Source organism: Doryrhamphus excisus, linkage group LG9 (assembly GCF_037039965.1).
Source record: "Doryrhamphus excisus strain RoL-2023G ecotype Guam linkage group LG9, RoL_Dexc_Guam_v1.1, whole genome shotgun sequence".
Lineage (NCBI taxonomy): Eukaryota > Metazoa > Chordata > Actinopteri > Syngnathiformes > Syngnathidae > Doryrhamphus > Doryrhamphus excisus.
Window position 1 is genome coordinate 4,566,157 of NC_136365.1, and position 27,341 is coordinate 4,593,497.

At 42.5% G+C, this 27,341-nt stretch overlaps 3 protein-coding genes and 1 long non-coding RNA gene across 5 annotated transcripts in view; 2 read left to right on the plus strand and 2 right to left on the minus strand.

The window, feature by feature from the left end:
• apbb2b (amyloid beta (A4) precursor protein-binding, family B, member 2b) overlaps positions 1-3,845 on the minus strand; it is a 48,210-nt gene extending 44,365 nt beyond the window's left edge. Inside the window, exon 1 of the mRNA XM_058046197.2 lies at positions 3,686-3,845. The gene's annotated coding sequence lies outside the window, so the exon portion shown is untranslated. The remainder of the gene's footprint in view (positions 1-3,685) is intronic.
• A 1,749-nt stretch (positions 3,846-5,594) lies between these two features.
• Positions 5,595-6,727, plus strand: LOC144899859 (uncharacterized). Its single transcript, XR_013628191.1, has 2 exons — positions 5,595-6,066; positions 6,593-6,727. It is a non-coding gene; the product is annotated as an uncharacterized LOC144899859 (long non-coding RNA).
• Positions 6,728-6,970: 243 nt separating this feature from the next.
• Positions 6,971-14,846, plus strand: haspin (histone H3 associated protein kinase). The gene is made up of 14 exons (XM_078793125.1): positions 6,971-7,028; positions 7,146-7,197; positions 7,438-9,073; positions 10,620-10,758; positions 10,829-10,881; positions 11,288-11,473; positions 11,744-11,829; positions 11,948-12,010; positions 12,319-12,410; positions 12,944-13,023; positions 13,117-13,205; positions 14,056-14,198; positions 14,279-14,381; positions 14,463-14,846. Exons 1-14 carry the CDS (start codon positions 6,971-6,973, stop codon positions 14,662-14,664), a joined length of 2,982 nt encoding a protein of 993 aa, XP_078649251.1. The 3' UTR covers positions 14,665-14,846.
• Positions 12,135-27,341, minus strand: part of fam184b (family with sequence similarity 184 member B) — a 28,409-nt gene continuing 13,202 nt past the window's right edge. Inside the window, exons 5-18 of one of the 2 annotated variants that reach the window (XM_058082665.2) lie at positions 27,086-27,234; positions 26,397-26,942; positions 23,935-24,042; positions 23,223-23,521; positions 22,923-23,067; positions 21,815-21,934; positions 21,604-21,736; positions 21,251-21,381; positions 21,062-21,177; positions 20,016-20,390; positions 19,822-19,936; positions 18,755-18,862; positions 17,231-17,586; positions 12,135-16,052 (exon numbers count right to left, since the gene is read on the minus strand). In XM_058082665.2, the coding sequence (XP_057938648.2) occupies positions 15,980-16,052; positions 17,231-17,586; positions 18,755-18,862; positions 19,822-19,936; positions 20,016-20,390; positions 21,062-21,177; positions 21,251-21,381; positions 21,604-21,736; positions 21,815-21,934; positions 22,923-23,067; positions 23,223-23,521; positions 23,935-24,042; positions 26,397-26,942; positions 27,086-27,234 (2,774 nt within the window). In that variant the 3' untranslated portion in view covers positions 12,135-15,979. Of the gene's footprint in view, positions 16,053-17,230; positions 17,587-18,754; positions 18,863-19,821; positions 19,937-20,015; positions 20,421-21,061; positions 21,178-21,250; positions 21,382-21,603; positions 21,737-21,814; positions 21,935-22,922; positions 23,068-23,222; positions 23,522-23,934; positions 24,043-26,396; positions 26,943-27,085; positions 27,235-27,341 lie in introns of both variants that reach the window. The other variant, XM_058082659.2, reaches the window with a different exon arrangement.

Sequence of the window (27,341 nt, forward strand, 5' to 3'; positions counted from 1 at the left end):
TTTATAGATGCTGTACTGAGCGGCTAGAACAACGATATGTGTACTACTACCATTATTTGCTACATTGGGTATTCTATGGTCATCATCACATTTTCTTCTTTGCCATCTTCTGTAGAGGCATCACTCAAAAAAGCAAATAGCGAAATCCTTTAGATGTTCACTGAGCTGAATTCCTGCAAGATTTGCCGACGTCTCTCATGGCATCACACACAGTGACAGTTCAACATCCCATGAGGAACATGCTTTGAAAACTGTCATAGTGGATAAAACAGTTATGCAACGACATGCCAAAAATGGGGGGGGGCTGTCATTTAGTGTCCCACCCTGCAGGATGAAGAAAGGGTGGGCCTCTGTGCTCCTTCTCTGTTCAAACACACCTCACGGCTGTCTGCTTCCTGCAACAACAAAGCCGACACACATATTGCAGCTTGGCTAACAGCGGCTAACGCAATAAGCCTATTCAGAGTCAATCACTGCGGTTTGTTGGTGCAGTGTGGTCATTTTGCCAAGTTGTCAGTCTGGGATCAAACTACTCTCTGCTGTCTTTAATTCATCATTCATGTGTCCAGTCTGGTCAGTTGTCACACACACACACACACACACACACACACACACACACACACACGCACTTGTTTGGTCAAGGGCAAGCAAGCTGTATTGTTTCACAAGGGAAGCAGAGCGGAGATAAAAGATCTCTCTGGTCTTTATCTGATTGCTCACACACACACACACATGCAAAAAATACACACTGACCATCCTTTATCATCAGCTGTCGTGCATGAGTCCGACCACACACAACGTTGTGCACATTTAAAGCCCTGCCAACATAATTACAGCTAAACACAGACATGCTTACATGACCTAAACTTCTATTTTTGCTATGTGTACAGTAGTAGACAATATCGGCACTGTGACAAATTAGTGCAGAATATCAAACAAACGCCCTTTTATAAAACTACAACAAACAGCGGTCTCAATTTAAACCCAAAAGGTGGCCCTTAAATGGTAGAGTCAGTTTGTTTCCCCTCAATAACATCAGCATGTCTTGCATCTCTGCAATAATGACATTAAAGAAAGACAACCCTGAGCCATTAGTAATGACATAACACACACTGCAGAAAGGTTTGGAGAATGCTACTGAGGGCAATGTGGAGGAAAGTACCGGCGGCAAGCAGGAGGGGCAGGGTGGACTGCGGTTGGGACAGGGCAAAGCAGATAGGATGACGGTGCACCATTTCAACTACAGTGACACGTTCATTTGTTTGGGCCAAAACCTACGCTAAGCCAATTTACTACACATTCAACAGCCAGCCAATGAAAAACATTTGCATGTGAGAGTGAAATGCAAAACAAACACAGGGGAATGATGTCACTAGGAGTGAAAGGTTTGGAGAAAACCTCAACGGAATGCTCCAAAAAAAAACTGTACCAGACAGGCAACAATGTCACACAGCGTTCTTTCTTATATAATCACATGCCTATATAATTCATACCTAAATTCCTCATTTTGTAAAACAAACTAAATTGCAGCAGCATGTTTGGACAAAATGAATAACATTTATAAATCAGCATTATCTCAAAGAGCCAAGCTTGTCAAGGAAAAATAGCTGGGAACAATTATTGCCCAACACAAGGCCTTGGAGTGCACACACTGACACACACACACAATGTGTGCCAAGTTAAGAGAATGTCTCACTTTGTGAGTTTTCTTCACAATGACAGTCTTTGCACCCATGAGAGAGACGTACGTGCAACACAGCAACTGCACAGTCTCTGTACGACAGCCAGCAGATGTGTTGACGTGTTAGCCTTATCGTGATGCGTTCATAGGCTATGTAGCAGATGGTTGTTGTTTTTTTTACTTGAAAACAATGTTTAGTAATATATACTATATGTGCTACATAGATACACATACCGCTTATTTTTATGCACATATTGATCATGAAAACTTTTTAAAATATCATATAATAATGTTACTAGTTGGGTTGTTTATATTGTTTATTTTTCTATATTGTGTATTTTGTACTGCTTAACTGATTCTGTACTCTTGCTGCTGTGCAATACAAATTTCCCCCACTGAGGGATGAATAAAGGCATATCTTATATCTTATATCATAAACCGAGTGGTTAGCGTGCAGGCCACACAGCAAGGAGACCTGAGTTCGATTCCACCTTCAGGCATCTCTGTGCGGAGTTTGCATGTTCTCCCTGTGCATGCCGGGGTACTCCGGTTTCCTCCCACATTCCAAAAAACATGCTAGGTTAATTGGCGACTCCAAATTGTCCATAGGTATGAATGTGAGTGTGAATGGTTGTTTGTCTATATGTGCCCTGTGATTGGCTGGCGACCAGTCCTGAGTGTACACCCCCGCCCCCTCTCGCCCGAAGACAGCTGGGATAGGCTCCAGCACGCCCGCGACCTGGGCAGTAGAGATATGCTTTGTAAATAAAGTTCAATTTAAATGTTGGCAGTCACATGAAACCCAAATAGCTCACCTCTCCTTTGTTTTTGTCAGTTTTTTGTTTAAGTAGCTTTAATAGTGTTGCATAATAGTACTATCATAACTGTGGACTGATTGTTGATTGATTATTATTTTGTTAGTTGTGTTTCAACTCAAAAATATACTCTTGAACAATTAATTTGTCATGTATTTGGATTACTCTAACACAGGCCAACCCCCAAACAATTCTTAAAAAATGTTCCGACATCTTTGATTGCCTGGCAACCAGTCCAGGGTGTACCCCACCTCTCACCCGAAGTCCGCTAGGATAGGCTCCAGCATACCTTGCGACCCTAATGAGGATAAGCGGTATCGAAAATGGATGGATGAATATTACAACGTTGCATGGCATGGCATCATCCACAAGGTTTACCCATGCAGTATTTGTGTCACTTGCAGTGTATCTTTTCCAAGGATTTTGTTTGGTTCCCACACTTTGGCGCCCACTAAGAGCATGTGAGTGAAAACCATCACAATGGACGAGACCATTAGGCAGAGACTTGTTGACGATTTAGCTGTATTGTATTCAGCAGGCAGGCCAAAGACACACGCAGCTGCAACTTCACAATAAATTAAATGTCATGTTCTGTGGTTATCATCATAATTTGACTTATGCTTGAGGCAGATGGCCACCGCCACATTGAGTCCAATGGGGGTTTGTTTCCTGTGCAGCAAAGTTTCCCAACCTTGCCATTCTTGACTAACATTATTTTTAACGAATAATAAATAGATCTCCCTGTACTAAAGCGTAATTATGAATTAGCATCCAGGTACATTGGCATTTACTAACTGATTTGAACTGCGCCTGAAAGTAACATGTTCAAGATGAAGCTAGCAATACCGTCACGATATTAAGTGCTTAATGTCAAGTCATGGTGCTGTCTTAAACTACGTAAGAGTTTTTTTGTTATATTTATGGTTTGTTTTCAAGAAGATAAAACTCAATCACAGTCACAACAATGAGACAAAACACACGCCGGGGTTCCATGAACGCCCCACTTGAGGATCCAGCTTCCCTGCGACCAGTCAGCAATACGACGGGCCCTTTCCGAAGCGAAGCACAACCGACGAAGAGGAGCGACTCGCCCGTCTCGGTTTCTAGACTTTTCCAAACCAGCGTGTCTTCAAACGAGCCCCGTAACGACACCGGTTACCCACCATTAAAGCGACAATTCATCACTCACCTCCTCTGCGGTGCGTTCACGTCCTCCTCGCTGCTGCTCTGTCCGGATAGAGGTCTCCTCCCCTCCGCTTCCTTTCCGCGTCTTCCTCTTTTCCTCCAGCCCACCCAGATGTCGCTCTTCCCCGGTAGAGGGAACCAGGGGACACTGCTCCGGAAGCAAACAATCCTTGGATTTTTTTTTCCCACTCTCCCTTTAACGTCCAATAATCCATCTTATATTAGTATTCTAAAAGTAAACAAAAAAGTATTTTGACTGTTTAAAAAAACAATAAATGGATAAAGTTAATTTTTTGAAATATGACATTCTTTGTAGTAGTTGTGGTGGTAGCAAAAGTAGTAACAATAGCATTATTCAACCAATGTATTACAATTTCATCAAAACAACAATCAAGAAAAATGGAAGTTGTAGTAAAACTACATTTAAACATATTGTAATGACCCTTAGGGGTATTATGTGTTATGTGTTGTATTTGCGCATGTGTTGCAATGGAGAGATATGTTCCGGGGTTGGAAGGAAAAGGGGAGACGGACAGGAAGTGAGGCAGAACCTGCATGTTAGGTAGTTGTTGGCGTGGGTAGGAAGCTTTGTTCTTTTGACCTTAATAAAAAACGGTCTGGTCTGGCTGAGCGTTGAGTCTTACAATATGTTATATAACGTGTATATATATATTCATCTAAAATTTGTGACATTTGAGGATCCAATTGGCTGTCCATCAAGACTCGGGATGATCCTGGGCCCAAATGTTCTCTAGGTTGTAACTGGTGCTGAGGGTCGTGCAAGTGCATGCTATGTCTTATGTTTGCTACACATTACATACGATTCAAATTAGTATAATAATTCTTAGGTACCATTGGGTAGATGCAGATCACTTATGTTGTGCAACTCATTTGTATTATTTACATGCAAGATGATCAAGTCTGTGCAAGCGATGAAGGAGCACATGATAACTGGAAAATTATTCAATTCAATTAAACAAACTTCATTCCACGTATCTGCCTGCTACAAAACAACCATCAGAACTTAAACATATGCTGGTGTTCAATTTAGAGCAAGTCAAAATGCAACTTGAGAAACAGACTAGCTTGATGCTAATGTATTGTGTGGGACTCCCATACACTTTAAGTCTTGTCCAACGTCCTGTTTATTTACAACAACAAGTGTTATAAATCTATAACATTTTATGATACATACATGTCTTTGTTTTGGGGGAACTTGAAAAATTACAAATATGGTCTTTTGGACCGGTTATTAGAGCAATTAATGGCTGAGCAGTGTGATGAGTGCAGGCCCACAATGCTATGCTACTGGATTCTGCTTACCATCATGGCGGCCAAACCCGTGCAGGGCATACTACGGAAGTGGATTCCGAACCCTGCTGTCGTATTTTAACTGTGGCGTCTCTGGTGCGTAGTTTCTCAAAGCTGATTGGCATGCTGTGGGGGTGTCACTACGCAAATGTTGTGGAGTAGCTCCGGCAGTCTCATGTATGCCGTAAAGCATGTTTACTACATGCATGAGATCGCGACAGTTGATGTAAATAAATCCGTGTGAGCCCACAGTCCTCGTCCGTGTGTTCTTGTATGTCACATTATCGTTTTTATTTCAACATATTTTAAATATACTTCTGAGAATCTTTTATCTTAACACCAAAATAAAAGTAACTACTGTACAGTACGCCTGCACAACGAGTGTAGACTGATGTTGACATCTAGAGGTTGCATTTGTTACTTCAAGTTCGACGAACTTATCAATAGTTTTTCTTTTGCACAATCCATAACATACGTTTTTAAACAAAATAGTTTCTTAATTCTGCACCTAAATATATAATTCAACTCACAAAACAAATGATATATATCCAATATGATCGTGATAAAGTTGATAATACTCCAATACACTAGAGGGCGCTGTGATTGCAGCTAATCAGCTGACACTCTCCTCGACCAATCATTTGGGTGCGACCGTTTGAATAAAGAGCGGGCAATTGCTACTTGACGATGACGAAATTAACAGAATGATCACAATAATTACAAATATGGAAACCATTTTCATGTTATTTGGTCCATAGTTGTCTTTAGTTGTTTGACAGTTTCTACTTTAACCGAGGTCACGGTTTGCGAAGCGGATACTGTCGCTGCGGGCTAATAGGTGTAACGACTTTGTTTACTTTTATCTTTATTATTTCCTTTTACCGTTAAATCCGTAATGTCCACGGTGTATTTACAAGAAATACCCAAGCCGTTATATTTGAAGACTTACGGGAAGCAAAAGCGAAAGATGACGCCCTGGCTATCACCGGAGGACCATAAGCGGGCCTTCGACACCACCGAGTCTGCAGACGGGGACGACTCTGTATTTGAACCCGCTAAACCCACCAGAATCAGGTACAAATACATTTACTTATTCTGCACAAGAAACGTGTGGTGTTTATTTTGATATGGACATACACTGCGCCGCTGCTGTGTGGATTCTAAACTCGGATTAACAAAACAAATAATAAATAGTACATTTAGTAACATCCTGTATTCAACATAGTCCATTAACTTTTTTATACCTTTTGTAATGACTGAGGAAAGTGGTAGTGTAGAAGTAGAGATAACTGTAGATGGCTTTTACTAAGCATATATTTTCAGTATACTAATAAACATGACTGAATGTATATTTGTAAATAATTATATAGGGACGGAATTGTTTGGTGAAAAATAATACAATATTATGCTTTAAATACATGAATGAATAAAGTGTAAGAGAACAGTTTTCTTGTACTGTGCTGCTTGTGTTTATGGTTTCAGTGCTCATACTTCATTTATGATTCAATTTGTCTAGATGTATTTGAATGCCTTTCTGGCCTGTTATGATGTTAATATTGCAATACCTGTTTTTCATATTTGTATGTGTTCACATTTTCAGACAGAAGAAATCTAATTCCAAAGGAAAGGCAGCCCGCCCTACAAGGAGGAAAGCAAAAGAGAATATCACTCAGGAGATATTCAGCATTCCCGCCCCTACTTTTCATCAGCCCGCTCCACAGGGCAAGATCACCAGGTCTGTTTTGCTGAGTTGTTGCTCGAATCATTGTCCAGTATGTGATCCCCCCCTTTTTTTGTGTGCAATACCTGATGTGACCGAGTCTCACCCAGACTCTACCTCCAGCAGCCTCCAAGTTTGAGACCTCTGCTCTAATCTGACCTGATCTTTCTTGTTGCAGAAGAAGAAAACCTGCCTCTGTGGCAGCCATCCCAGTGAGAAAGAAAGAGCTGCATCTATCCATTACCAGTGAGAGTGAAGATGACATGTTTTCAACAAAACGGCATCCAAATCCACTTCAGGTCAATACTACTTCAAGGTAAGTACTTTTTAGTACTGGTAAACTGTGCATCGCCTGACAAAAGCCTTGTCGCTTATCCAAGTTACAAGAAAGGACAGTTTCTTCAGGAAGATTGCGTTCCTTTTCATACTTCAGCCTCCAAATCACAGTTCTTGATAGTGAAGAAGGTCAAGATGCTCCACGATTGGCCAGGCTAGTCACCAGACATGAACATTATTGAGCATGTTTGTGGTTAAGAGGGAGCTTGGATGATGAAAACAAAGTCCTAATGAAATGATAAAACTCAATGGAGGTTTTCCTTTTTGTTATTTACTATTCCTACAACTTTGATAAGCAGCCATAGTTTTAGAAGGCACTGTATTGAGTAACATAACTCAATAACAAAGTATTGAGAAACGTCATCTCTGCTGCCCTCTTTTTTCTGCAGTATTCCTCATCGTTTAGGCCGTTTTGTGACCTGCCGCCAGCGTTCGGTTGCTACCAAACCCAAACTCTCAAAAGCAATTGTGCTTGACTCTCTGAAAGACTTTACTTCTGGGGAGGATAGTCTAATCATCCGCTCTCCCAAGAGGAAAAGGCTGGTTTCAAGCACAGAGAGTTCCAACAGCAGCTTGGCTATCAACCCCTTGCAAGAGATTCTCCTCAATGAGTCGGCAAATCACAGTGTTGGGCCTGAGACCATGAAGCCCATTTTTAGCTCTACACCCTCTGCCTACCCGACCAGCAAACTGCTCAATTTGGTATCCGACACAATCATGGATCAGTCCCTCAATCCCTCATCCTTATCTGTCAGCCGCATAGGTGGAAGCACATTCCCAGAAGACCTGCACTCACCTAGGCAGCCATGTTCTGCTCCACCCTTTGAGAAGATGAAGCAACAGATGAATCAAGCAGATGACCTTTCACACCCAGAGAGTGTGAACAAGACTGATGGACGCTCCAAGACAAAAGTATTAGGAAGCATACATCTGACTTCAGACAGTGAAAGTAGCAGCTGCTTTGTGTCGGCATTGAACAACTTGGTGTCACCCACTGAAGCTGTAAAGCAGAAGTGTTTGACCCAGCACTGCACTGTGAGTGTGAAGAGGTTAGACCACCTCAGCGTAGCTCAACTTAGCAGGCAGGTTGTCCTCCCCTCCTGCTTGGATTCTGTTGGTTCCACTCTTAAAAGACAAACACCCGAGCGGCAACCAGTTGGCGCTGACCTGCGGTCATCCTCGCAATCTTCTTTTGATGCCAGTTTGTTTGCAGGAAGCAGCGACCAGTCATCCACAAGCAACAACTCCAAGTCAGAACTGTCATATAGTCCTGTCAACCTATCACTGTCACCCTTATTACTTTCCAGAGACGGTGAATTCATGGCGGAGTCTGCATTAGTGGGCAATGTTGAATCTACTCGGTCTACCAGCAGCAGCTTTGACAAATTCACAGCCAGCAGTCCTCTACAAAGGTCAACAGAAGAGCAGGGTGCAGAAAGTGTGTTTCTGGGAAACAAAGGCAATGATTGTGTTAAAATGTTGGATTCATCCCAGTTTGAAACGGCACTGGTCCACAGAAAGACATCTACAGGACGACTAAGAAATGACAAAGACACAGTGGACATACAATCACTGAGCGTTGAGATGGCGTTGATCCAAAAGTGTCGAACTGACAACCTGGCAGTAAGGATCCAGAGGCAGACTTTAGCACAACTGAAAGACCTGCAATGGGAAGTCCCGAAGCCTAAGTCACTCATAAATCCTTCAGTCCTAATGAAGAAAGACTCTGATTCTATTAAAAAAGTGTCATCAAGATCTGGCAACATTTTAGCATCGGACGAAACGGTCTCCAAAAACCTCAGAAAAGATTTCAATATACTCGGCAAAAAGAAGAAAAAGAGGAAGAGCCCCTTAACTGGCCGGCCGGGTACGACCCGAAAGGCGTGTGTCAGCGGTCTTAGCGTGAGTCGATGGAAGAACGACAGTAGGGTCCAAACGCCGCACAAGTTCAAGAGGAGGGGTGCACAGAGGGCCGCCGACTGCACGATCAACGATCTGGTGTCGGCGCAACCCAAAGATCTACAGGTGCCCGCCCGACAGTTACCTTCCATATCATTACAGCTTACATTTCCTCGAATGAAAATACTGTAGAAATGAAGCTTGGATGTGCTTTAGAGTACAGTGTACATATTGAACAGCAGTATAGATTTACTATCTACCAAAAAATAACATTATTATTATTATTGTCTAAATAGCAGGCAACATAAGTGACTACACCTCACAGTGAACAATGCACCATTATCTAGAACTGCCTTGCCTCATCACAGAGCGGGTGTATGCTGGACACCTTAATAATAATAATAATACATTTTATTTAAAAGCGCCTTTAAGGGCACCCAAGGTCGCTGTACAGAAGATAAAAAAACACCAATATAAGGGTGATGAAGGGGCGTAGACGATTAATGGAGCGCAGATGGAAGTACGCTGACCTTGTGACGTTATTGATGTGGGATAGATAAGATAGTGTGCTGTCGAGGATGACACCCAGACTCTTGACCTGAGGAGAGGGGGAGACTAAGGAGCTGTCGATGGAGAGAGAGGAGGAGTCAACTTTAGATAAGGTGGATTTGGTGCCAATGAGTAAGAATTCAGTTTTATTGCTATTAAGTTTCAGAAAGTTGGAGGTGAACCATTATTTTATTTCAGAGAGACAGGAGGTGAGGGAGGGGGGGTGGGAGTGTAGAGTTAGGTTTGGAAGAAAGGTAGAGCTGGGTATCATCCGCGAAGCAGTGGAAGTGAATGTTAAATTTACGGAAGATATGGCCGAGGGGGAGATGATGGGTTATGAAAAGAAGGGGCCCCAGGACAGAGCCCTGGGGCACACCTGTGGTGACTGGGGAGGGGTCGGAGGAGAAAGACTTAAGCTGTATGAACACTTGCACTCCTCCACTTTCCATCTACTTGAGGGTTCAAGTCTGGAGACATATGTGGCCACTCCATCACCTTCATCTTTCTCAGCAATACACTTGTCATCCTGGAGGTGTTTTTGTCCTCGTTGTGTTGGAAAGCAGCTCTGCAGCCCAGTTTCACAACTTCACAGTATATGTTGGAGTTTTTGTTTTCCTCAATGAACCATAGCGCCCCAATACTGACAGCTGTCATGCAGCCCCAGACCATGACACTACTATCACCACGCTTGACAGTATGCAAGAACTTCTCTTGGTGCTCACTTGTTTTATTTGCAAGGATTGTAGATAGTAAACCTATACTGCTATATCAATTGTATACTAACTGCTTTGTAAAGTATATCCACCTTTTAATTTATTTTGTATTGTGCCACGAGGAGCATGATCGTCTTTCCTTAAACATATTTTGCATTATAGACTATCCTTCATTTTTGCAGTTTTCAAAATTCTTCACAGAACTTTCCATCAGCAGTTTTCCCGGCGTTACATAACAAACAGACATAACTTTCAAAATAGCCAGATCTTTGTAATCCGACTTCCTGTGTGCCATGGGCTTAACTTTTGCCACTCTTGTAACATCACATCCTCTGCAATATCTTCAAAGCATAAAGAGAGATGTTGCCGTTTCCCCGGTGACTAACTTGGTCATATGCGCTTCTCTGCAGGAACTTCTCAGGCATCCAAGTAATTTCTCAACCCCGGTGAGAACATGTTCACTCAACCTCTCGTCGCTGCTGACAGACTTCACACCGCACACACAATATTGGAATCGTCTCAAATCAGCGCTTTCCATCCACCGCAAAGGTACGCTGTCGTATGTGCTGCTTAATGAGCTGTGTCCTCGTGCATGTTTCAAACTGCCCTTCTCTTTCAGTGCTCCTCACGCCGCAGTCTTGCAAAAGGCCGGTACCGGCAGACATCAGCCAGGTAGGAATGATGCAGTACTTTGGCACAACAGAACCAATCCACATAGATCGAAATCCTGTCCGTTGGGGTTGCACACAAAATGGAGGAGTTTGTGACATCACAAACTTGCCTCTGTTAGAATGCTCTTTGAAACCGAGCCATCCCAAACGTCACTTCCAAGTGCTATTTATCTGAAACTTTGGCATCATTGAGCATGAGAATACCACATCAATAGGTCAGAAAAGTGGAAAAGCATAATATATCTCCTTTTAAGCAGAACAAGAGTCGAATGATAATAAGCAGTGTAATTTCTTTGAATGTAAACAAGACAAAATAGTTTCCAAGAATTTGACAAAAATCACGATTCGTGCCGCACTACTGTCCAGTTTTAATGAAATGCACACTTGTCACATTCTGCGCACACCAGGTCATGTACGACGCAGACATGTCTGATGCAGACAAAGTGTATGCGGAGTGCGGCCAGCACGGCCCGCTGCCTTGGAAGGAATGCATTTCCCCTCAACGCATGAAACAGTGTGTCAAGATTGGAGAGGGAACATTTGGTGAAGTCTTCTCTACCAGCAACGCCTCAGGAGACAAGGTTGCGCTCAAAGTACGTGTGCACACATCATGTCACCTGCTCATTTGCACTGGATGTGCTCCACTAATGTTTTCACGGCGAAAAAAAGCTATGATAAGAACATTCACTGTAAAATGTGCTTGACTTGGATATAGTGATTACAATTGTAAGCGTTTTATATCTTGTTTCCAGCAACTATTAATAGCATTAAGATATATTTATATGCAAGTATGTATAACAGTCATTTAAAACAGCACTTTTTTCCCTTTTAAACAATCATGAAAACTGTTTTTGTCCTAATAGGTCATTCCAGTGGAGGGCAATGAGAAGGTGAATGGAGAAGACCAGAAGACATTAGGAGAGATTCTCCATGAGATTATCATCTCCAAGTAATTACTTCCATTAACATGGCGCCACATTTTACAGTGTGCACGACTCATGCTCACACTGCAGTTTTATTGAAATCCCGTCGTCAATGAGCTTGTAAACAATATTGCATTGTTGCAGGGAGCTGAGCAGCCTGAAGGGCCAACAGCAGAACCAGACCAGCAGCTTTATTGGACTCAATGAGTAAGTCTTGTTTGCACATTTGCTGACCCATGCAGGGTTTCCCCTATTATTCTTTTTAAAACTGTGGTGCATCTGCAATCTGCATTAAAAAAAAAAGATGACAAATAACATTTTTTATGGCTTATTTATTCCATGTTTTTCAATAACCAGCAGAACATGAACTGAGAACATTTCAAAACTGTTAAATTAATGGTAAAGTTGTCAAGAGCACTCATTTTTAAGAGGCTGTGGAGGCTTTTATTTTGTCATGCAGAAACCCTGCCATGTGTATTTGGTTTTTCTGACTGTAGTTTTATTTTCCCTTGTAGTCTTCACTGTGTCCGAGGCTGTTACCCTTCAGAGTTCCTCAAGGCTTGGGACACATTCGATCAGGAAAAGGGATCTGAGAACGACAGACCAGGTATTTCAGCTTTCCCACACGTGCAGGAAAACCTGAAAAATGATTAACCAATTTTGCAGTAATGGAAAATGACAAAAAAAGGTCCTAGAAACAGTTAAGTAATTCTGGAAAGTGATCCAGCTGCCTTGTGAGCGAATACGATCAGTTGGGACAAAACTCGTGACTGGAAGTTGACAAGTGTCACTAGTATTGGTCCACATTTTTCATGCATTTTGTTGTTTTCACTTTCTTTGTGTAGTCTCTACATGCAGTGTGACGTACACCTCCAAATAAATCCTTGAGTTGCAGCAACACGGACCAATTCAATAATCTTGTCTCAAATAAATAAAATGACACAGACATGTTTGATTTCAGGTGCATCCATGATCACAAACTAGTCATGAGCACAAACTGATGAAGCCAGACCAGATGAGAGTTGAAATGTCTTCTGTGACAACCCAAACAGTCCAGTTGGGACCGATTCAATGCCCTCAGAATATAGTGACCCCCCCCATGAATCAGAATATTCACAGACTTCCTCTTGTACTGTCTAGGTTTCTTCAAAAAGGAGCAGTTATTTATCATCCTGGAATTTGAGTTTGGTGGCGTCGACCTCGAGAACAGCAATGGAACGGTATAAACACACATCACAGCAACATTTTTTTGGTTGTGTATTGTTGAAAGAGACTGGTTTGTGCTCATCATGCCAACATATTGTGTTTTCAAGCTGTCGTCGCTGGGCGTGGCAAAGAGTATCCTTCATCAGGTGACCGCTGCCTTGGCTGTGGCTGAGCAGCAGCTACACTTTGAACATAGGTACACAGCCTGTTCAGTTACTTTACTAACCTGACCCTGTATACGTGTTGACTTTTGGGAAGTACTTTACCTCTGCCAAATGCAAAGTTGGTTGGTTGGTTGGCAAGATTACCATATTGACCCGTTTTTGTAAAAAAAATAAAAAATTAAAAACCGAAACGAACGGGTAGTTGCACATCCACTCACCAAGCTAAAGTAAAAAACAAAGAAACTGTCTTTTAAGTTGGGTTGGCTGTCTGAATATGTGGGGAAACAGAACAAGAGTTGAATAAGGGGGGGGGGGTTATTCTCTTTTGAATGAGATGGGCCGCTCTAACTCAGTATTCTGAGTGAAAAATGTGGACTAAATGGCTTAACTGTGCATGTGGTACTGGGGCATGCTCTTATTTTGAACTTATTCCAAATACAGGAAGTGTAAGGGACTACAATTTTTCAGTTTGGGTTTTTTTTTTTTTTTTTTAATTATTTTTAATTTTAATTTTTTTTTTTTTTACAAAAGTAAACACACACACACAAAGTTTGCCGTCACTTTCAAATTTCCAGAATGGAATACTGCCAGAACAGTATTCCATTCCATAAACTAGATGAATGCAATGTAACAACATTGCGAATGAATGCCCTAAGAATCAAAAAAAGAAAAGAAAAACTTTTTGAGAAAGTTTGAGAAAAGGGAAATAGCAAAAAAAAGCAAGGGGTGAAAATGTTTGCTAAAATGGAAATGATATATAACAACACCGCCTTGGCTGTAAGCACATTTTGTATGTATACAGTTCTCTCCAGCAACTACAGGAAAGGAAATATGTTGTGGATGTTTTTAGAGGCTCTGTCAACCTGTGCTTTCTTTGCAAAGGGATCTCCACTGGGGCAACGTCCTGGTTAAAACAACAAAAGAGAAGACTGGGAGCTACCTCTTGAACGGAACAGGCCACTCTGTGGAAACAAAAGGTGTTCTTGTGCGCATCATCGACTACTCTCTCTCCAGACTGGAAATTGGTCAGTTGAGTTCTTCAGATGTCGACTTATATGTTTGATTGCAAAATGACTGCATTGTACGCTTATCTCTCCCTCTCCAGATGGTCTCACAGTATCCTGCGACATCTCCAATGACGAGGAGCTCTTCATGGGCAAAGGAGATTACCAGTTTGATATATATCGGTTAATGAGAGAGGAGAACGGGTCGGTTATTGATAACATCTCAAACAATCACTTGTATTATGTGACGTTTTAATGATGATTTGATGTTTTTGTCCATGACAGTAACGACTGGAACAGCTACCAGCCTCATTCCAACGTGCTGTGGCTCCACTACTTGTGCTCCAAGCTGCTTGCCATGAGGTATCGTGGAACGGGAGGAAGGGGCACCAAGAACACACAAAAGGAACTGACACATTTCCACCAAAACATCCTGAAGTTCAGTTGTGCAACAGAAGCACTCAAAAAATGCCCCCTTTTTCAATAGCACGTGTTTTTATAAGGGATTATTGGGCTGTTTTGAGATAATTCAGGCATGCAATAAAAGCCTGTCCTGGCAATCTAGTCTGGTGCTTGTGTCTCCCCAGACAACAGCTACATAGTGGGGGACTTGTTTGACCTTAGACCTTGGGCATGTGCATGTGTGATATCTTAAAGGACGAGGAGCTCTTCATGAGCCAAGGAGATTATCAGTTTAATATCTATATGTTAATGATAAAGCAGAATGGGTCTGTCATTGATAACATCTCCAACAGTCACTTGTATTATATGATGTATTAATGATGATTTGATGGTTTTGTCCATCACAGTAACGAGTGGAACGGCTTCCAGCCTCATTCCAACGTACTGAACAACATATTTCTACAAAAACATCCTGCAGTTCAGTTTTGCATTCCAAACATGCCCCCTGTTTCAATAGCACATCAATACCAACCCCCGGTAACTTTATTTTTGCTTTAATTCCAATGCCTATCTCAAAACCATCCAAAATGGATGGTTTAATACCATACTAATATGGATTATGGGTGTTAATAGTGCTTATTAAGGAACGTCCATTTGGACTGAGCAGCACATGAAGAAGCATCAAGTAGAAAAACAAAATATTTATTCAATTTGTTCATTAAGACTATCTTACATTTTTGCATCAAAACAAGCTTCATTTTGGTATGGTGAGAAGTGTGTGTGTGGTATTAATGCGGATCTTGATTGGATACGTGGAATGCCTCCATAGTAGAAGACATGGCGATATGGACAGATTTGCCTTCAATAACCGTGTGATAACATTGAAGCAAATTTTTAAAAAGGAAGACTGCTTTACAAAAAAAAAAAACATGGAGACATTTCAAACTACACAAACAAGATCCAGGAGGCCCAGAAGAGGTCAGATTTTTTTTTTTCCTTTTTTTTTTTTTGAGAAGCACTTTTTGGTTGAGGTTTGAGGCAATGTTGGAGATGGCCTTGCTGGTGATGAGCCCATGGGTCTGTTCTGAGAGCACTCCACCGATTTTGTAGTATCTCTCACAATGCTCCATATATCTTCAAAATCAATGCAACAAACCAGATATACATACAGTATAGAAATCATGTCAGGATACTACATTACCTACAATGCAACAGGAGCATCTCTTTGCTTTCAGCATTGCGTTGTTCCTTCTCAGCCCTGCAATCCATTTTGATTTGTCTTTGTCCGTGTGTAAAATCGGTGGAGTTCCCAGATGGATGTTGTGAAGAGCGCGCACACACACACACACACACACACACACTCACACAGGCTGCAGAAGCAATGAACTGTTGAGTTGTGCTCAGAAGGAGAAGTATTTGGTAAACCACTCCTGTTTTAGCGCTTCAGTCCCTCTCTGCTCCACGTAAGGCCCCCTAGAACACAAACACAAAATCAAATGGAATGTCAGTGGGATCACATTTACAATTGGCTTAAACATTCAACTTGGACTACCCCTGAAATTGTAATAAAATATAAATATAAATATTTCAGGGCTGCACCCTCACCCATATCTGTGCGGAGTTTGCATGTTCTCCCCGTGCATGCGTGGGTTTCCTCCCACATTCCAAAAACATGCTAGGTTAATTGGTGACTCCAAATTGTCCATAGGTATGAATGTGAGTGTGAATGGTTGTTTGTCTATATGTGTCCTGTGATTGGCTGGCAACCAGTCCAGGGTGTACCCCCCGCGACCCTCGTGAGGATAAGCGGTAGAAAATGAATGAATGATGAATAAATATTTCAACAAAGATATGCCAAATATGATATGAGTAGTTTTACTAATAATTACAATATAAGTACCTCACAAAAGTCGTACATTTAAAACAGAAGCAATAAGTTTACATTGATCAAAGATCCTCTATGTGACAATGACAACAATTCCTGTGGAGAATAAGATGTACATACAACCACTCAATCTCTTTCTGCCTGCTCATTACACGTGAGTACACAATTTACTTCGGTTTCCATGTTTTAACATACAGTACTTAACTTCTTTTTGTACTTCTATGACATTACAAATGCTAGAAAGTGTGACACATGAAATGTGCATCCTTCAAGCAATCCTTCCCTGGACCCTCAAAAGGTGAGTACAAATATTTTCATGTCTTAATAAACAGTGACCAACTTACTTTTACACTTGAATGACAGTTAAAGGCAGTCGCCAGCCATCCTTACAACCCTTACAGTGCATTCCTTTTTGTATAATATTCCACTCAGTTGTAGTTAGAATGGGCTCTTTAAGTGAAGAAAGGTGCAGATGGTTGCTGCCTGTACTCGCTCAAGTACATGTTTGACCTATTTTTTGCGTTCTCTAGTGTCTTTATTTAGCGCAGTAGAATAAAGGGCCGTTATTTTTCAAAGTGAGCAGCTGTCACTAAATAAAGGTCCTTTTATATAAAGTGGGCACGGAACAGAAACGACTGCTAGAAAGTGAGGTTATAAATAATGCACCGTTTAATAGTCAGCACAAAATGTTATATTAGGAAGCGGAAGAAGAAAGTCCCTGATGCTGTCAGATGAATTCACACAAGAATATATTATTAAATCCTACCTGATAGATTGCGCCTGCAGATACGCATATGGCTCCTGGCAGGATGGCGACACGTAGCGAATGCCTGTCTGTGGAGAGGGGCAGACGGGTAGCGGGGCGGTGGGTGCCGGTGTGGGAGGGACGCAGGAGGTTCGGGATCTTGGGGAGCGGGGCAGAGAGGGGGAGGAATGTCGGCTGAGGGAGAGGGAGGTGTGCTTGTGTGGAAGAGACGAGGTGGAGTAGTGGGGGGAGCTGTGAGCGTGGGAGGTGGACTGGTGAGGCAGTGTGGAAGACGACGATGAGTAAGGAGGGAGGCGGTCGTAAGCACCCGAGCAGGAGATGGTGCTTCCACGAGGAGGCGACGCCGTATGCTTTGTCTGTGGATGCAAATACAGTAATTAACAATTATTATTATATATTTTAATAATAATAATGGATTGGGGGCGACACGGCGGTCGAGTGGTTAGCACGCAGACTTCACAGCTAGGAGACCAGGGTTCAATTCCACCCTCGGCCATCTCTGTGTGGAGTTTGCATGTTCTCCCCGTGCATGCGTGGGTTTTCTCCGGGTACTCCGGGTTCCTCCCACATTCCAAAAACATGCTAGGTTAATTGGCCACTCCAAATTGTCCATAGGTATGAATGTGAGTGTGAATGGTTGTTTGTCTATATGTGCCCTGTGATTGGCTGGCGACCAGTCCAAGGTGTACCACGCCTCTCGCCCGAAGACAACTGGGATAGGCTCCAGCACCCCCTGTGTCCCTCGTGAGGAAAAAGCGGTAGAATAAATGAATAATGGATTGGATTTTTTTGTAGCGCTATTCAAGGCACCCAAAGTGCTTCACAATGAAGTTAACCCATTATTCACTCACTGGTGGTAAACTATATCTGTAACCACAGCTGCTCCGTGTTAGTCACTGAATATTAATGTCCAGGGTGTACACCCAAAGTCAGCTGGGATAGGCTCATTTTCCTCATGAGGGTCGCGGGGGATGCTGGAGCCTATCCCAGCTGTCTTTGGGCGAGAGGCGGGGTACACCCTGGACTGGTTGCCAGCCAATCACAGGGCACATATAGACAAACAACCATTCACACTCACATTCATACCTATGGACAATTTGGAGTCGCCAATTAACCTAGCATGTTTTGGAATGTGGGAGGAAACCGGAGTACCCGGAGAAAACCCACGCATGCACGGGGAGAACATGCAAACTCCACAGAGAGGGTGGAATTGAACCCTGGTCTCCTAGCTGTGAGGTCTGCGCACTAACCACTTGACCGCCGTGCCGCCCGCCTCTTTCTTTGTAATACAGATTTTTGCTTAGTAATGTTTATGCAATTTGTACTTGAACATGTGACTTTACATACACGCATACACTCACAAGCCACAAAGCTTTATTAAGTGGTCCAGATTGGCAACTTTTCTATGCCATGCTCCCAAAAGAAAACTAGGCTTGAATCCAACAATCCCTTCTGGCCGGAAGAAGTTCACTTTAATGAACTCATTATTTGCATGACCACACACACACACACACACACACTTACCCTCATTGTTGGCGTGGTGCTCCCGGGGCAGGGCTTGCTGTCCCGGGGCCTGGGGCTGCTGTTGTCCCCAACAACAGGGTGGTGGAGCTGCAGCTGATGCCGTTCTTCCTGGAGGGAAGGAAGGATGAAGAAGGACGTTGTTGTTGATGTGTCTGGAAGGTTGACTTGGCAAAAAGATTTGTTTTTAAAATATGCCCTGCCTCACACAGTTGCAACTTTAAAGAGCATTTTATGAGTTACGTCCATTGCCACAATTCAATCTCAGCATTCCTCCTGAGCTAACATGCTTCAGGGCAGGGGTCTGAAACACGCGGCCCGCGGGCCAAATGTGGCCCGCAGGACACTAGTTTGAGGCCCCCGCCTTGATATGAAAGTTTAATGTTTGATATGGATGCTGTATGGTATCATGTACCCAGAAAAAGTGACTACGTTTGATTAATGTTCATGTTAAAGGTTAAATAACTGTTAATAGTTATCCTCCCTATCCGTGTGGAAGTGGTAAGTTTTTGGCTATTTAAGTTTAAAGGAAATAACTTGAAGGCTACCGTTTAGGTCGCTAGCTCTCTAGTTTGCGAGTTAGCATGTGTCTCGAGACCCTGCAGTTGCGCAATATGTTGTAAATAAAAAGAGTATAAATGTGACTATAGTCGTGTTTTGTCATGTCAACAGGGCTCTAATAATGCTTTGTTAATTTTAATCTGAAAAAAATAATTTGTCTACCCACCAACTATATGTGGTTTCTTAAGTTTTTATTATTTGCTGTTTTATTATTATTATATTTTTTATTTATTACTGATTGATTGATTTTTTTTTTTGAGGTTTTTTTTTTTTTTTTTTTTGGAAAACCTGATGCGGCCCAGTCTCACCCAGACCCGAGCTCCAGTGGCCCCCAAGTAAATTGAGTTTGAGACCCCTGCTATAGGGAGTCTTGGAATGTTTGCATAGGAGTAAAGGTGTATACCAACCATCCAGTTTCTATGTCGTTTCCGGACAGTATGTATTTTAATAATTAGTTTGATGTAAAACAGTTTTTTTAATTGCATGTGTGCCTGTGTGTGTTGTCTCACCACTAATCGTTTAATGAGCTGATCTCTTTCTGCCAATCTCTCCTGAAGTTTCCCCAGCTGGAGGTCATCACATCGAGGTTCTCTCCTCCGACATCGCTCCTCCCGCTCACGCAGCCTGTTAAGGTGAATGAGTATATTCACATATCATATCATGTTTTTAACTCACTGACATGCACAAGGTATGTTGTGCTTACTCGTTCTCCAGAGCGACGATACGAGCCTGCAGGTGCATCTGAGCACCGTTGTATTCACACACCAAATTCTGAATCTCTTTCTTGTGCTCCTTCCTGATCTCCTCCAGCTCTTTTCTCCTGCTCTCATCCTCCTCTCGCTCCTCATTTGCTGGTTTATTCTTATTCTCCTGCTCCCCTTCCTCCTCTTTATCATCCTCCTCTTTCCTTTCCTCCCACAGTTTCTGGGACTCCTCCAGTTTCTCCATCTCCACCCTCAGCTTCTCCACTTCCTCTTTCAGCCTCTGTGCTTCTTCTTCCAGGCGGGCATCTCTGGTCTTTCGCAATTCCACGTTGTCTTCTTCCTTCTCTTCGACTTTGGGGTTGGCTTGAATGGATCTGTAAAGACAAGGACGAATGGAAATACCCCTGCAAATATATTCTGCATTAAAGTGAGTGTCAATCAAAAAAAAAAAAAATATACATATATATATATATAGTATATTGTAAATATATTACTCATGATCAGGACGGTGCCTACAGCCACTATTTTTTTTTAACTGCTTCAAAATAGATCCCTCTGCATTGATTTATGTTTGTCGGAGACTCTAATTTTGTGGCGCAGCACAGGGTGGCGGAGTGGGCGCACACCACGCAGTGGTAATTTCGTCCAACCAATTCGGTAGACTGAGCTGCGTGGTGGTGCATCAGGGGAGGTGTCCGCATGTTCAACTTGGCGCAGTGATAATTTTGTGACACATCAGTGCTGGAGCCTATCCCAGCTGTCTTTGAGACAGAGAGGCGGGGCACACCCCGGACTGGTCGCCAGCCAATCACAGGGCACACACAGACAAACAACCATTCACACTCACAATTTGGAGTCACCAATTAACCTAGCATTTTTTTGGAATGTGGGAGGAAACCCCACGCATGCACGGGGAGAACATGCAAACTCCACACAGAGATGGCTGAGCGTGGAATTGAACCCTGGTCTCCTAGCTGTGAGGTCTGCGCGCTAACCACTCGACCTGCCTAAAACATGTTTTTAAAAAATATATATTTACTCTTACTTCTCCTGTAATTGCTTCTTGAGTGTTGCATTCTCTCTCTGAAGCTCCAGCATGGCGCAACGACTCTCATCCAGCTGCCTCTCAAACACTTGGTTCTGGTTCTGCTGCTTCAGGTCCTTATCATACACATACACACACGTTTAGGTGAAGGATGGATGCGTACGGTACAACAGCCATGTGTGTTTTTACTTGTTGCAGTGCCATCATCTGCGTGTGTGCCTGTAGCTGAGCCTGAAGGTCTTCAATCTGCTGCATATGTCTCTGGGTCATCTGTCTGCTCCACTCTGTGTGCTGCTGGGTCAGCTCTGCTCGCTGCTTATCTTATGTCACAAACGCACACACACACACAGAAGAATCCGTTCAGCTTACTACTACAGGTACCCTTCTGCTTGTTGCCATGGTGAAATGTATCCATGGCGATAAGAACTTCACTGTTGAATATATAATCCCTGCTATGTCTATCGGTGGTGTGTGCACTTGCTTGTGTATACCGGTGAATGTTATTGATCATGCACTATACTGTATGTGTGTGCATGTGTTACCTAACTCCAGATGGTGCATGGTCTGTAGTCGGTTCCTCTCGGACAGAACATCTTCTTTGGCTTGTCTCTCCATGGCTTGCAGTTGCACGGCATGACTCTGTCGCTCCTCAACTAATGACTGACATTGAGGTTCCTACGACACGCAAATGTATTTGATTTTTTTGCAAGAATTGAATGTCACAGTGATGAGACCTTGGAAGTGTGCGAGTACCTGCAGCCGTTCCCTCAGCTTCTTGTTGATCTCCTTGGTCTCCTGGACCTCTTTCTTCAGCTTGTCAATCTCAGGGTTGACGCGGGAATCGTTCTCAGGGCTTTCTTTGTTTTTCTCTGTCTGCATGAGCCAGACAAATTATTGGAACAAGGAGCTTTTTTAGTATTCATCAGAGTGTATAATACTGTTCTCAAATATCACTAGCCTACTGATCTTAATTTGTGGAATATAAGTCCATCCCACTCTAAAATAATGTGAAACTCAAATTAAAATAATTAGGCATTACATTTACATTGCAGTCAGACCAAAAATTCATTAATTCATTTTCTACCGCTTTTTCCTCACGGGGGTCGCAGGGGGTGCTGGAGCCTATCCCAGCTGTCTTCGGGCGAGAGGCAGGGTACACCCTGGACTGGTCGCCAGCCAATCACAGGGCACATATAGGCAAACAACCATTCACACTCACATTCATACCTATGGACAATTTGGAGTCGCCAATTAACCTGGCATGTTTTTGGAATGTGGGAGTACCCGGAGAAAACCCACGCATGCACAGGGAGAACATGCAAACTCCACACAGATATGGCCGAGGGTGGAATTGAACCCTGGTCTCCTGGCTGTGAGGTCTGCACGCTAACCACTTGGTTTATGATATAAGATCTGCGCATAGTGGTGCAATGGACCAAATTGTGGGTTGCCACCCTGCGCCACCTTGTGCTGCGCCCCAAAAATTAGAGCCCATAGTCTCTCCAATGTGTCATGGGTCTTCCCTGAGTCCTCAACACCTCCCTGGGGAGGCGTCATCTGTGATCTTGTCCTTCTGTGTATTAATGGTACACATTTTATAGTCATGTGTACTAGAAATGAATAAAGTGTATTTGTCACACATGTATAATGTAAAAGTGATTAACAATAATTGATCAGTTGCAGCAGTAATAATTGAGGCGTTACTACCTAAAAGTAAGTACTGTTGAGGTTAATGTGGAAGGAATTGAACACTGTGAGATTGTGTGCAGGCTGTGCAGAGTTCATTTTGGCAAAACATCTGCTTTGCTTCGGGCTCTCTCGTCGACACAGCACTGTGGGGAGGGGAACGAAGACGGCTTACCTGCATCTCATCCAGCTGACTCTGCAGATCAGCCATCTGACTATGCAGCTCCTGCTCCTGGTTCTGCCACCTCTGCTCGCTTTCAGCCACGGCAGCGTTCATCTCGATGCGGAACTCCGCTCTGAGGCGATCTTCACACTCTGCCCTGCAGTCGTGTGGCAAACAGGAAGTAAGGTAAAGAAAGCTTTGAAGAAATACATGTGTGCTTGACTTTTTGTGATGGTAACCACAGAGCCGGATATGGCTGCTCAGCACAATGCAAGCAAAACAGTACAGTTGGCCTTGATTCGGTTCTCCTACCTGATGCGGTCCTCTGTGTTCCGCTGACTCTGTTCTAAAATATTCCTCTCTGTGGTCAGTCGACTCTGTTCTAGAACTTTCTCCTCTAGCCGGTGTTTGTCTGCCTTGAGGGAGGCGATCTCTCTTTGCTGTTTTTCCCGCTGCTTCTCCGCCTCCTCCTGCATCGCAGTCAAACGACTTTGGCTGTGCTGCAGATCGTCCTGCAAACGTAAGCACCGCGGTCCACATGGGGGCGCTGCCCCTGATGCTACTTTGTCTTTCTCTTCTTGTTGTTGGATGACAGTCTTCAAACGGAAGATCTATAACATAGAGCTTACTGTCACGAACAGGAAGAAGTAGAGAAGCCTGAAAAATAGTCCCATCAAACCCGTAACATTAGTTACGGTAACACAGCGACACGGAACAATGTTGTGCAAGCGTCTGATAACGTGTAGAAAATACTTAAATACTTCAAATACTTCAACTCAAGAGGGTGGGAGACAAATGTGATGTTTCTATTTAGGTTGGGATACTATCTCCATGGTGGAAAGTTGCCAGTCCAGCTTTGTCCCCCATATTCCATGTTGGTGCCATTTACACAAAAACGCAACATGGTTGAAAGAAGACAAAAAAAGCTTCTACAGTCAATGTGAAAGGGGCTCGACTGAGGTTTTGCAGGTGATGTCATCATGTTTCGGAGGTATATTTACCCCCCCAAAAAAATACACGTTACCTCATTGTTGGCATCTTTAATCTTTGTCTCATGTTCATCTCGTTCCCTCTCCAGTGTGTCATGAAGATCCCCGGTTCTTCTCCTCTCCTCCTCTAGATGTGCACACACCTTTCAACAACATCCATAAATCAATTCTTCGATTTTAATTTTAATATTTTAATTTTCAAGCACTGGAAGGTAACACCACCATTGACCACCACTAGCCGTCATAACATAGTACAATACACAGAGAGTATTAAGGATATTTGGCTTATTACCTCTGCCAAACGCAGCGCATAGAAAAAGTGCAGGGGGATATGAAAATGGGAATATGAAAGAGATATGGGATATGAAAGACTGGATTACATTTTTGGGGGTCTGGACCAATCATTTTAGGGATTCTTTAACATCGCAAAATAGGACCATTTTCAGCATTTGTGCATATAATTAATATTAGCATGTTAGTGATGCTAGTATTCGCATACGTTTTGCGATTTTCATAAATATGAGCTTAAGCAGACACTAAGCGCTATTATGCTATGTGTTAGCATGCTAATGTCAACATGTTAGTATGCCAACATAATTATACTACCATTCCTAGGATTGTCAGAGGTAGACACTTATAAAAACATTTACCTCTATTATGCTAGGTGTTAGCATGCTAATGTCAACATGTTAATATGCCAACATAATTATACTACCATTCCTAGCATTGTCAGAGGTAGGCACTTATAAAAACACTTACCGCTATTATGCTAGGTGTTAGCATGCTAATGCCAACATGTTAGTATGCCAACATAATTATACTACCATTCCTAGCATTGTCAGAGGTAGGCACTTATAAAAACACTTACCGCTATTATGCTAGGTGTTAGCATGCTAATGCCAACATGTTAGTATGCCAACATAATTATACTACCATTCCTAGCATTGTCAGAGGTAGACACTTATAAAAACATTTACCGCTATTATGCTAGGTGTTAGCATGCTAATGTCAACATGTTAGTATGCCAACATAATTATACTACCATTCCTAGCATTGTCAGAGGTAGGCACTTATAAAAACATTTACCGCTATTATGCTAGGTGTTAGCATGCTAATGTCAACATGTTAGTATGCCAACATAATTATACTACCATTCCTAGCATTGTCAGAGGTAGGCACTTATAAAAACACTTACCGCTATTATGCTAGGTGTTAGCATGCTAATGTCAACATGTTAGTATGCCAACATAATTATACTACCATTCCTAGCATTGTCAGAGGTAGGCACTTATAAAAACACTTACCGCTATTTTGCTAGGTGTTAGCATGCTAATCTCAACATGTTAGTATGCCAACATAATTATACTACCATTTCTAGCATTGTCAGAGATAGGCACTTATAAAAACATTTACCGCTATTATGCTAGGTGTTAGCATGCTAATGTCAACATGTTAGTATGCCAACATAATTATACTACCATTCCTAGCATTGTCAGAGGTAGGCACTTATAAAAACATTTACCGCTATTATGCTAGATGTTAGCATGCTAATGTCAACATGTTAGTATGCCAACATAATTATACTACCATTCCTAGCATTGTCAGAGGTAGGCACTTATAAAAACATTTACCGCTATTATGCTAGGTGTTAGCATGCTAATGTCAACATGTTAGTATGCCAACATAATTATACTACCATTCCTAGCATTGTCAGAGGTAGGCACTTATAAAAACACTTACCGCTATTTTGCTAGGTGTTAGCATGCTAATCTCAACATGTTAGTATGCCAACATAATTATACTACCATTTCTAGCATTGTCAGAGATAGGCACTTATAAAAACACTTACCGCTATTATGCTAGGTGTTAGCATGCTAACGTTAGCATTGTTAGCCTTCTCGTCATTCAAACTCCTCCAAGTTATGTTTATATGGTCAAAGAAACTAAATGTTGTTAATGTATGTTAGTAAAATAAATGCATTATTTCTGGTGTAAATCACAAAATAGGGGGGGAACTATGGCGTTTGGCGGAGTTCTGCGCTCTCAATGGGCATCTTTCAACCACTTGCTGTAGATGTTTATGCTGTATACGAGTTATTATTTTTAATCACCAAAAAAAATTTATTTAGAACGTCCTAAACAGGTTTTCCATGTGCTACGATAATATTTAATTTATAAACAATGAATGCTACTTCACGGAAATTCACTTATCAAGCTTGGGTATTGAACCAATTAATGAAAATTAGTGATTATTGTACAAGGATAGAGATAGCAGGAAAAGACTAAAAAAGATAGCAGAAAAAACTACTCAGGTACTCCTTCTGGAGATGCATATGGAATTGAGCACATGAACAAGTGAAATTACATTGACTGCCCAAGTGGAACTAATTCATTAATTTAAAATGTGTCTATTTGCAGTTTCTCTAATAAACAAACCCAAAACGTTATGTGATTTTCATTGTAAGATAATAATAGAAGTCAGTGTCATGTGTCTCACCTCTTGGTTGGTCTTCTTCTCGGAGCTCAGAGCTTCTTGGATGTTGTTCACTTCAGCCGCATGTCTCCTCATCACCTCCTCGATGGCCTTGCGCACCTGCTCCTTCAGTCGCTTCCTGTCCTCGTCTGCCTTCTCCACCAACCTCCTTTTCTCCTCCTCCAGCTTCTGCTGCAGGCCAGCTCTCTGCACCTCCACCTGCTCCAAGCGCTTGTCCAGTTGGGAGCGGATTCTGACCCGTTCCACGTTCAGTTCCTTGCGTAGAAGCTCTACCTCCTCCTCTTTTTCTCCCCTCAGTTGTTCTCTGACCTCCTCTGCCTCTTTTCGCGCTGCATCCTTCTCCTCGTCTCTCTCTCGGCGCAGTCGGTTCCTCTCCTTTTCCAAGTGACTCTTTTCTTGTTCTCGTTCCTTCTGCAGGTTCTCTCGCTCCTTGTCCATCTCCCGTTGCAGTTTGTCCCGTTCATCGTCCGCGTGCTTTTGGATGCGGCGAAGCTCTTCGGTCTGGGCTCTCACCATCTCGGAACGCAACGTGGACAAGGCCTCTGCATGCTGAAAAAGATTCCTCATTAGGTACACGTGAACATTTCATGCCATATTTTTAAATACCAAAAAATATCACCAGGTTATACGGTATTTTTTAATGAATATTAACACACGTACATTAATTTAACATGTAAAATTGTGTGTGTTACCTGGCGGATCTGTCGGGCGTGGTCATTGTTCCTGCCACTGCTCTGTAGCTCCAACTCTCTGTTTCTACTCTGCAGACGACTTAGCTGGCTCTTGAGGTCCTCCACATCAGCGCACACACACACCTTGCAGCCCACATTGAGCAGCTCCTCTGAAACACACACACACACACACACACCCCAACCTTCTGATTAACAGTGTTGTTTTAGTGCCTCATTAAACCTTTAATGGTGAACCTTTAATGTCTTTTTGACTGAA

Excerpts from the sequence above, each read along its gene's own strand:
- haspin (XM_078793125.1), top strand. The coding sequence starts at position 6,971 with ATGACATGTTTTCAACAAAACGGCATCCAAATCCACTTCAGGTCAATA. Across the intron at positions 7,198-7,437 it reads GTCAAGATGCTCCACGATTG|TATTCCTCATCGTTTAGGCC; the intron begins GCCAGGCTAGTC and ends TTTTTTCTGCAG. Across the intron at positions 10,882-11,287 it reads TACCGGCAGACATCAGCCAG|GTCATGTACGACGCAGACAT; the intron begins GTAGGAATGATG and ends TGCGCACACCAG.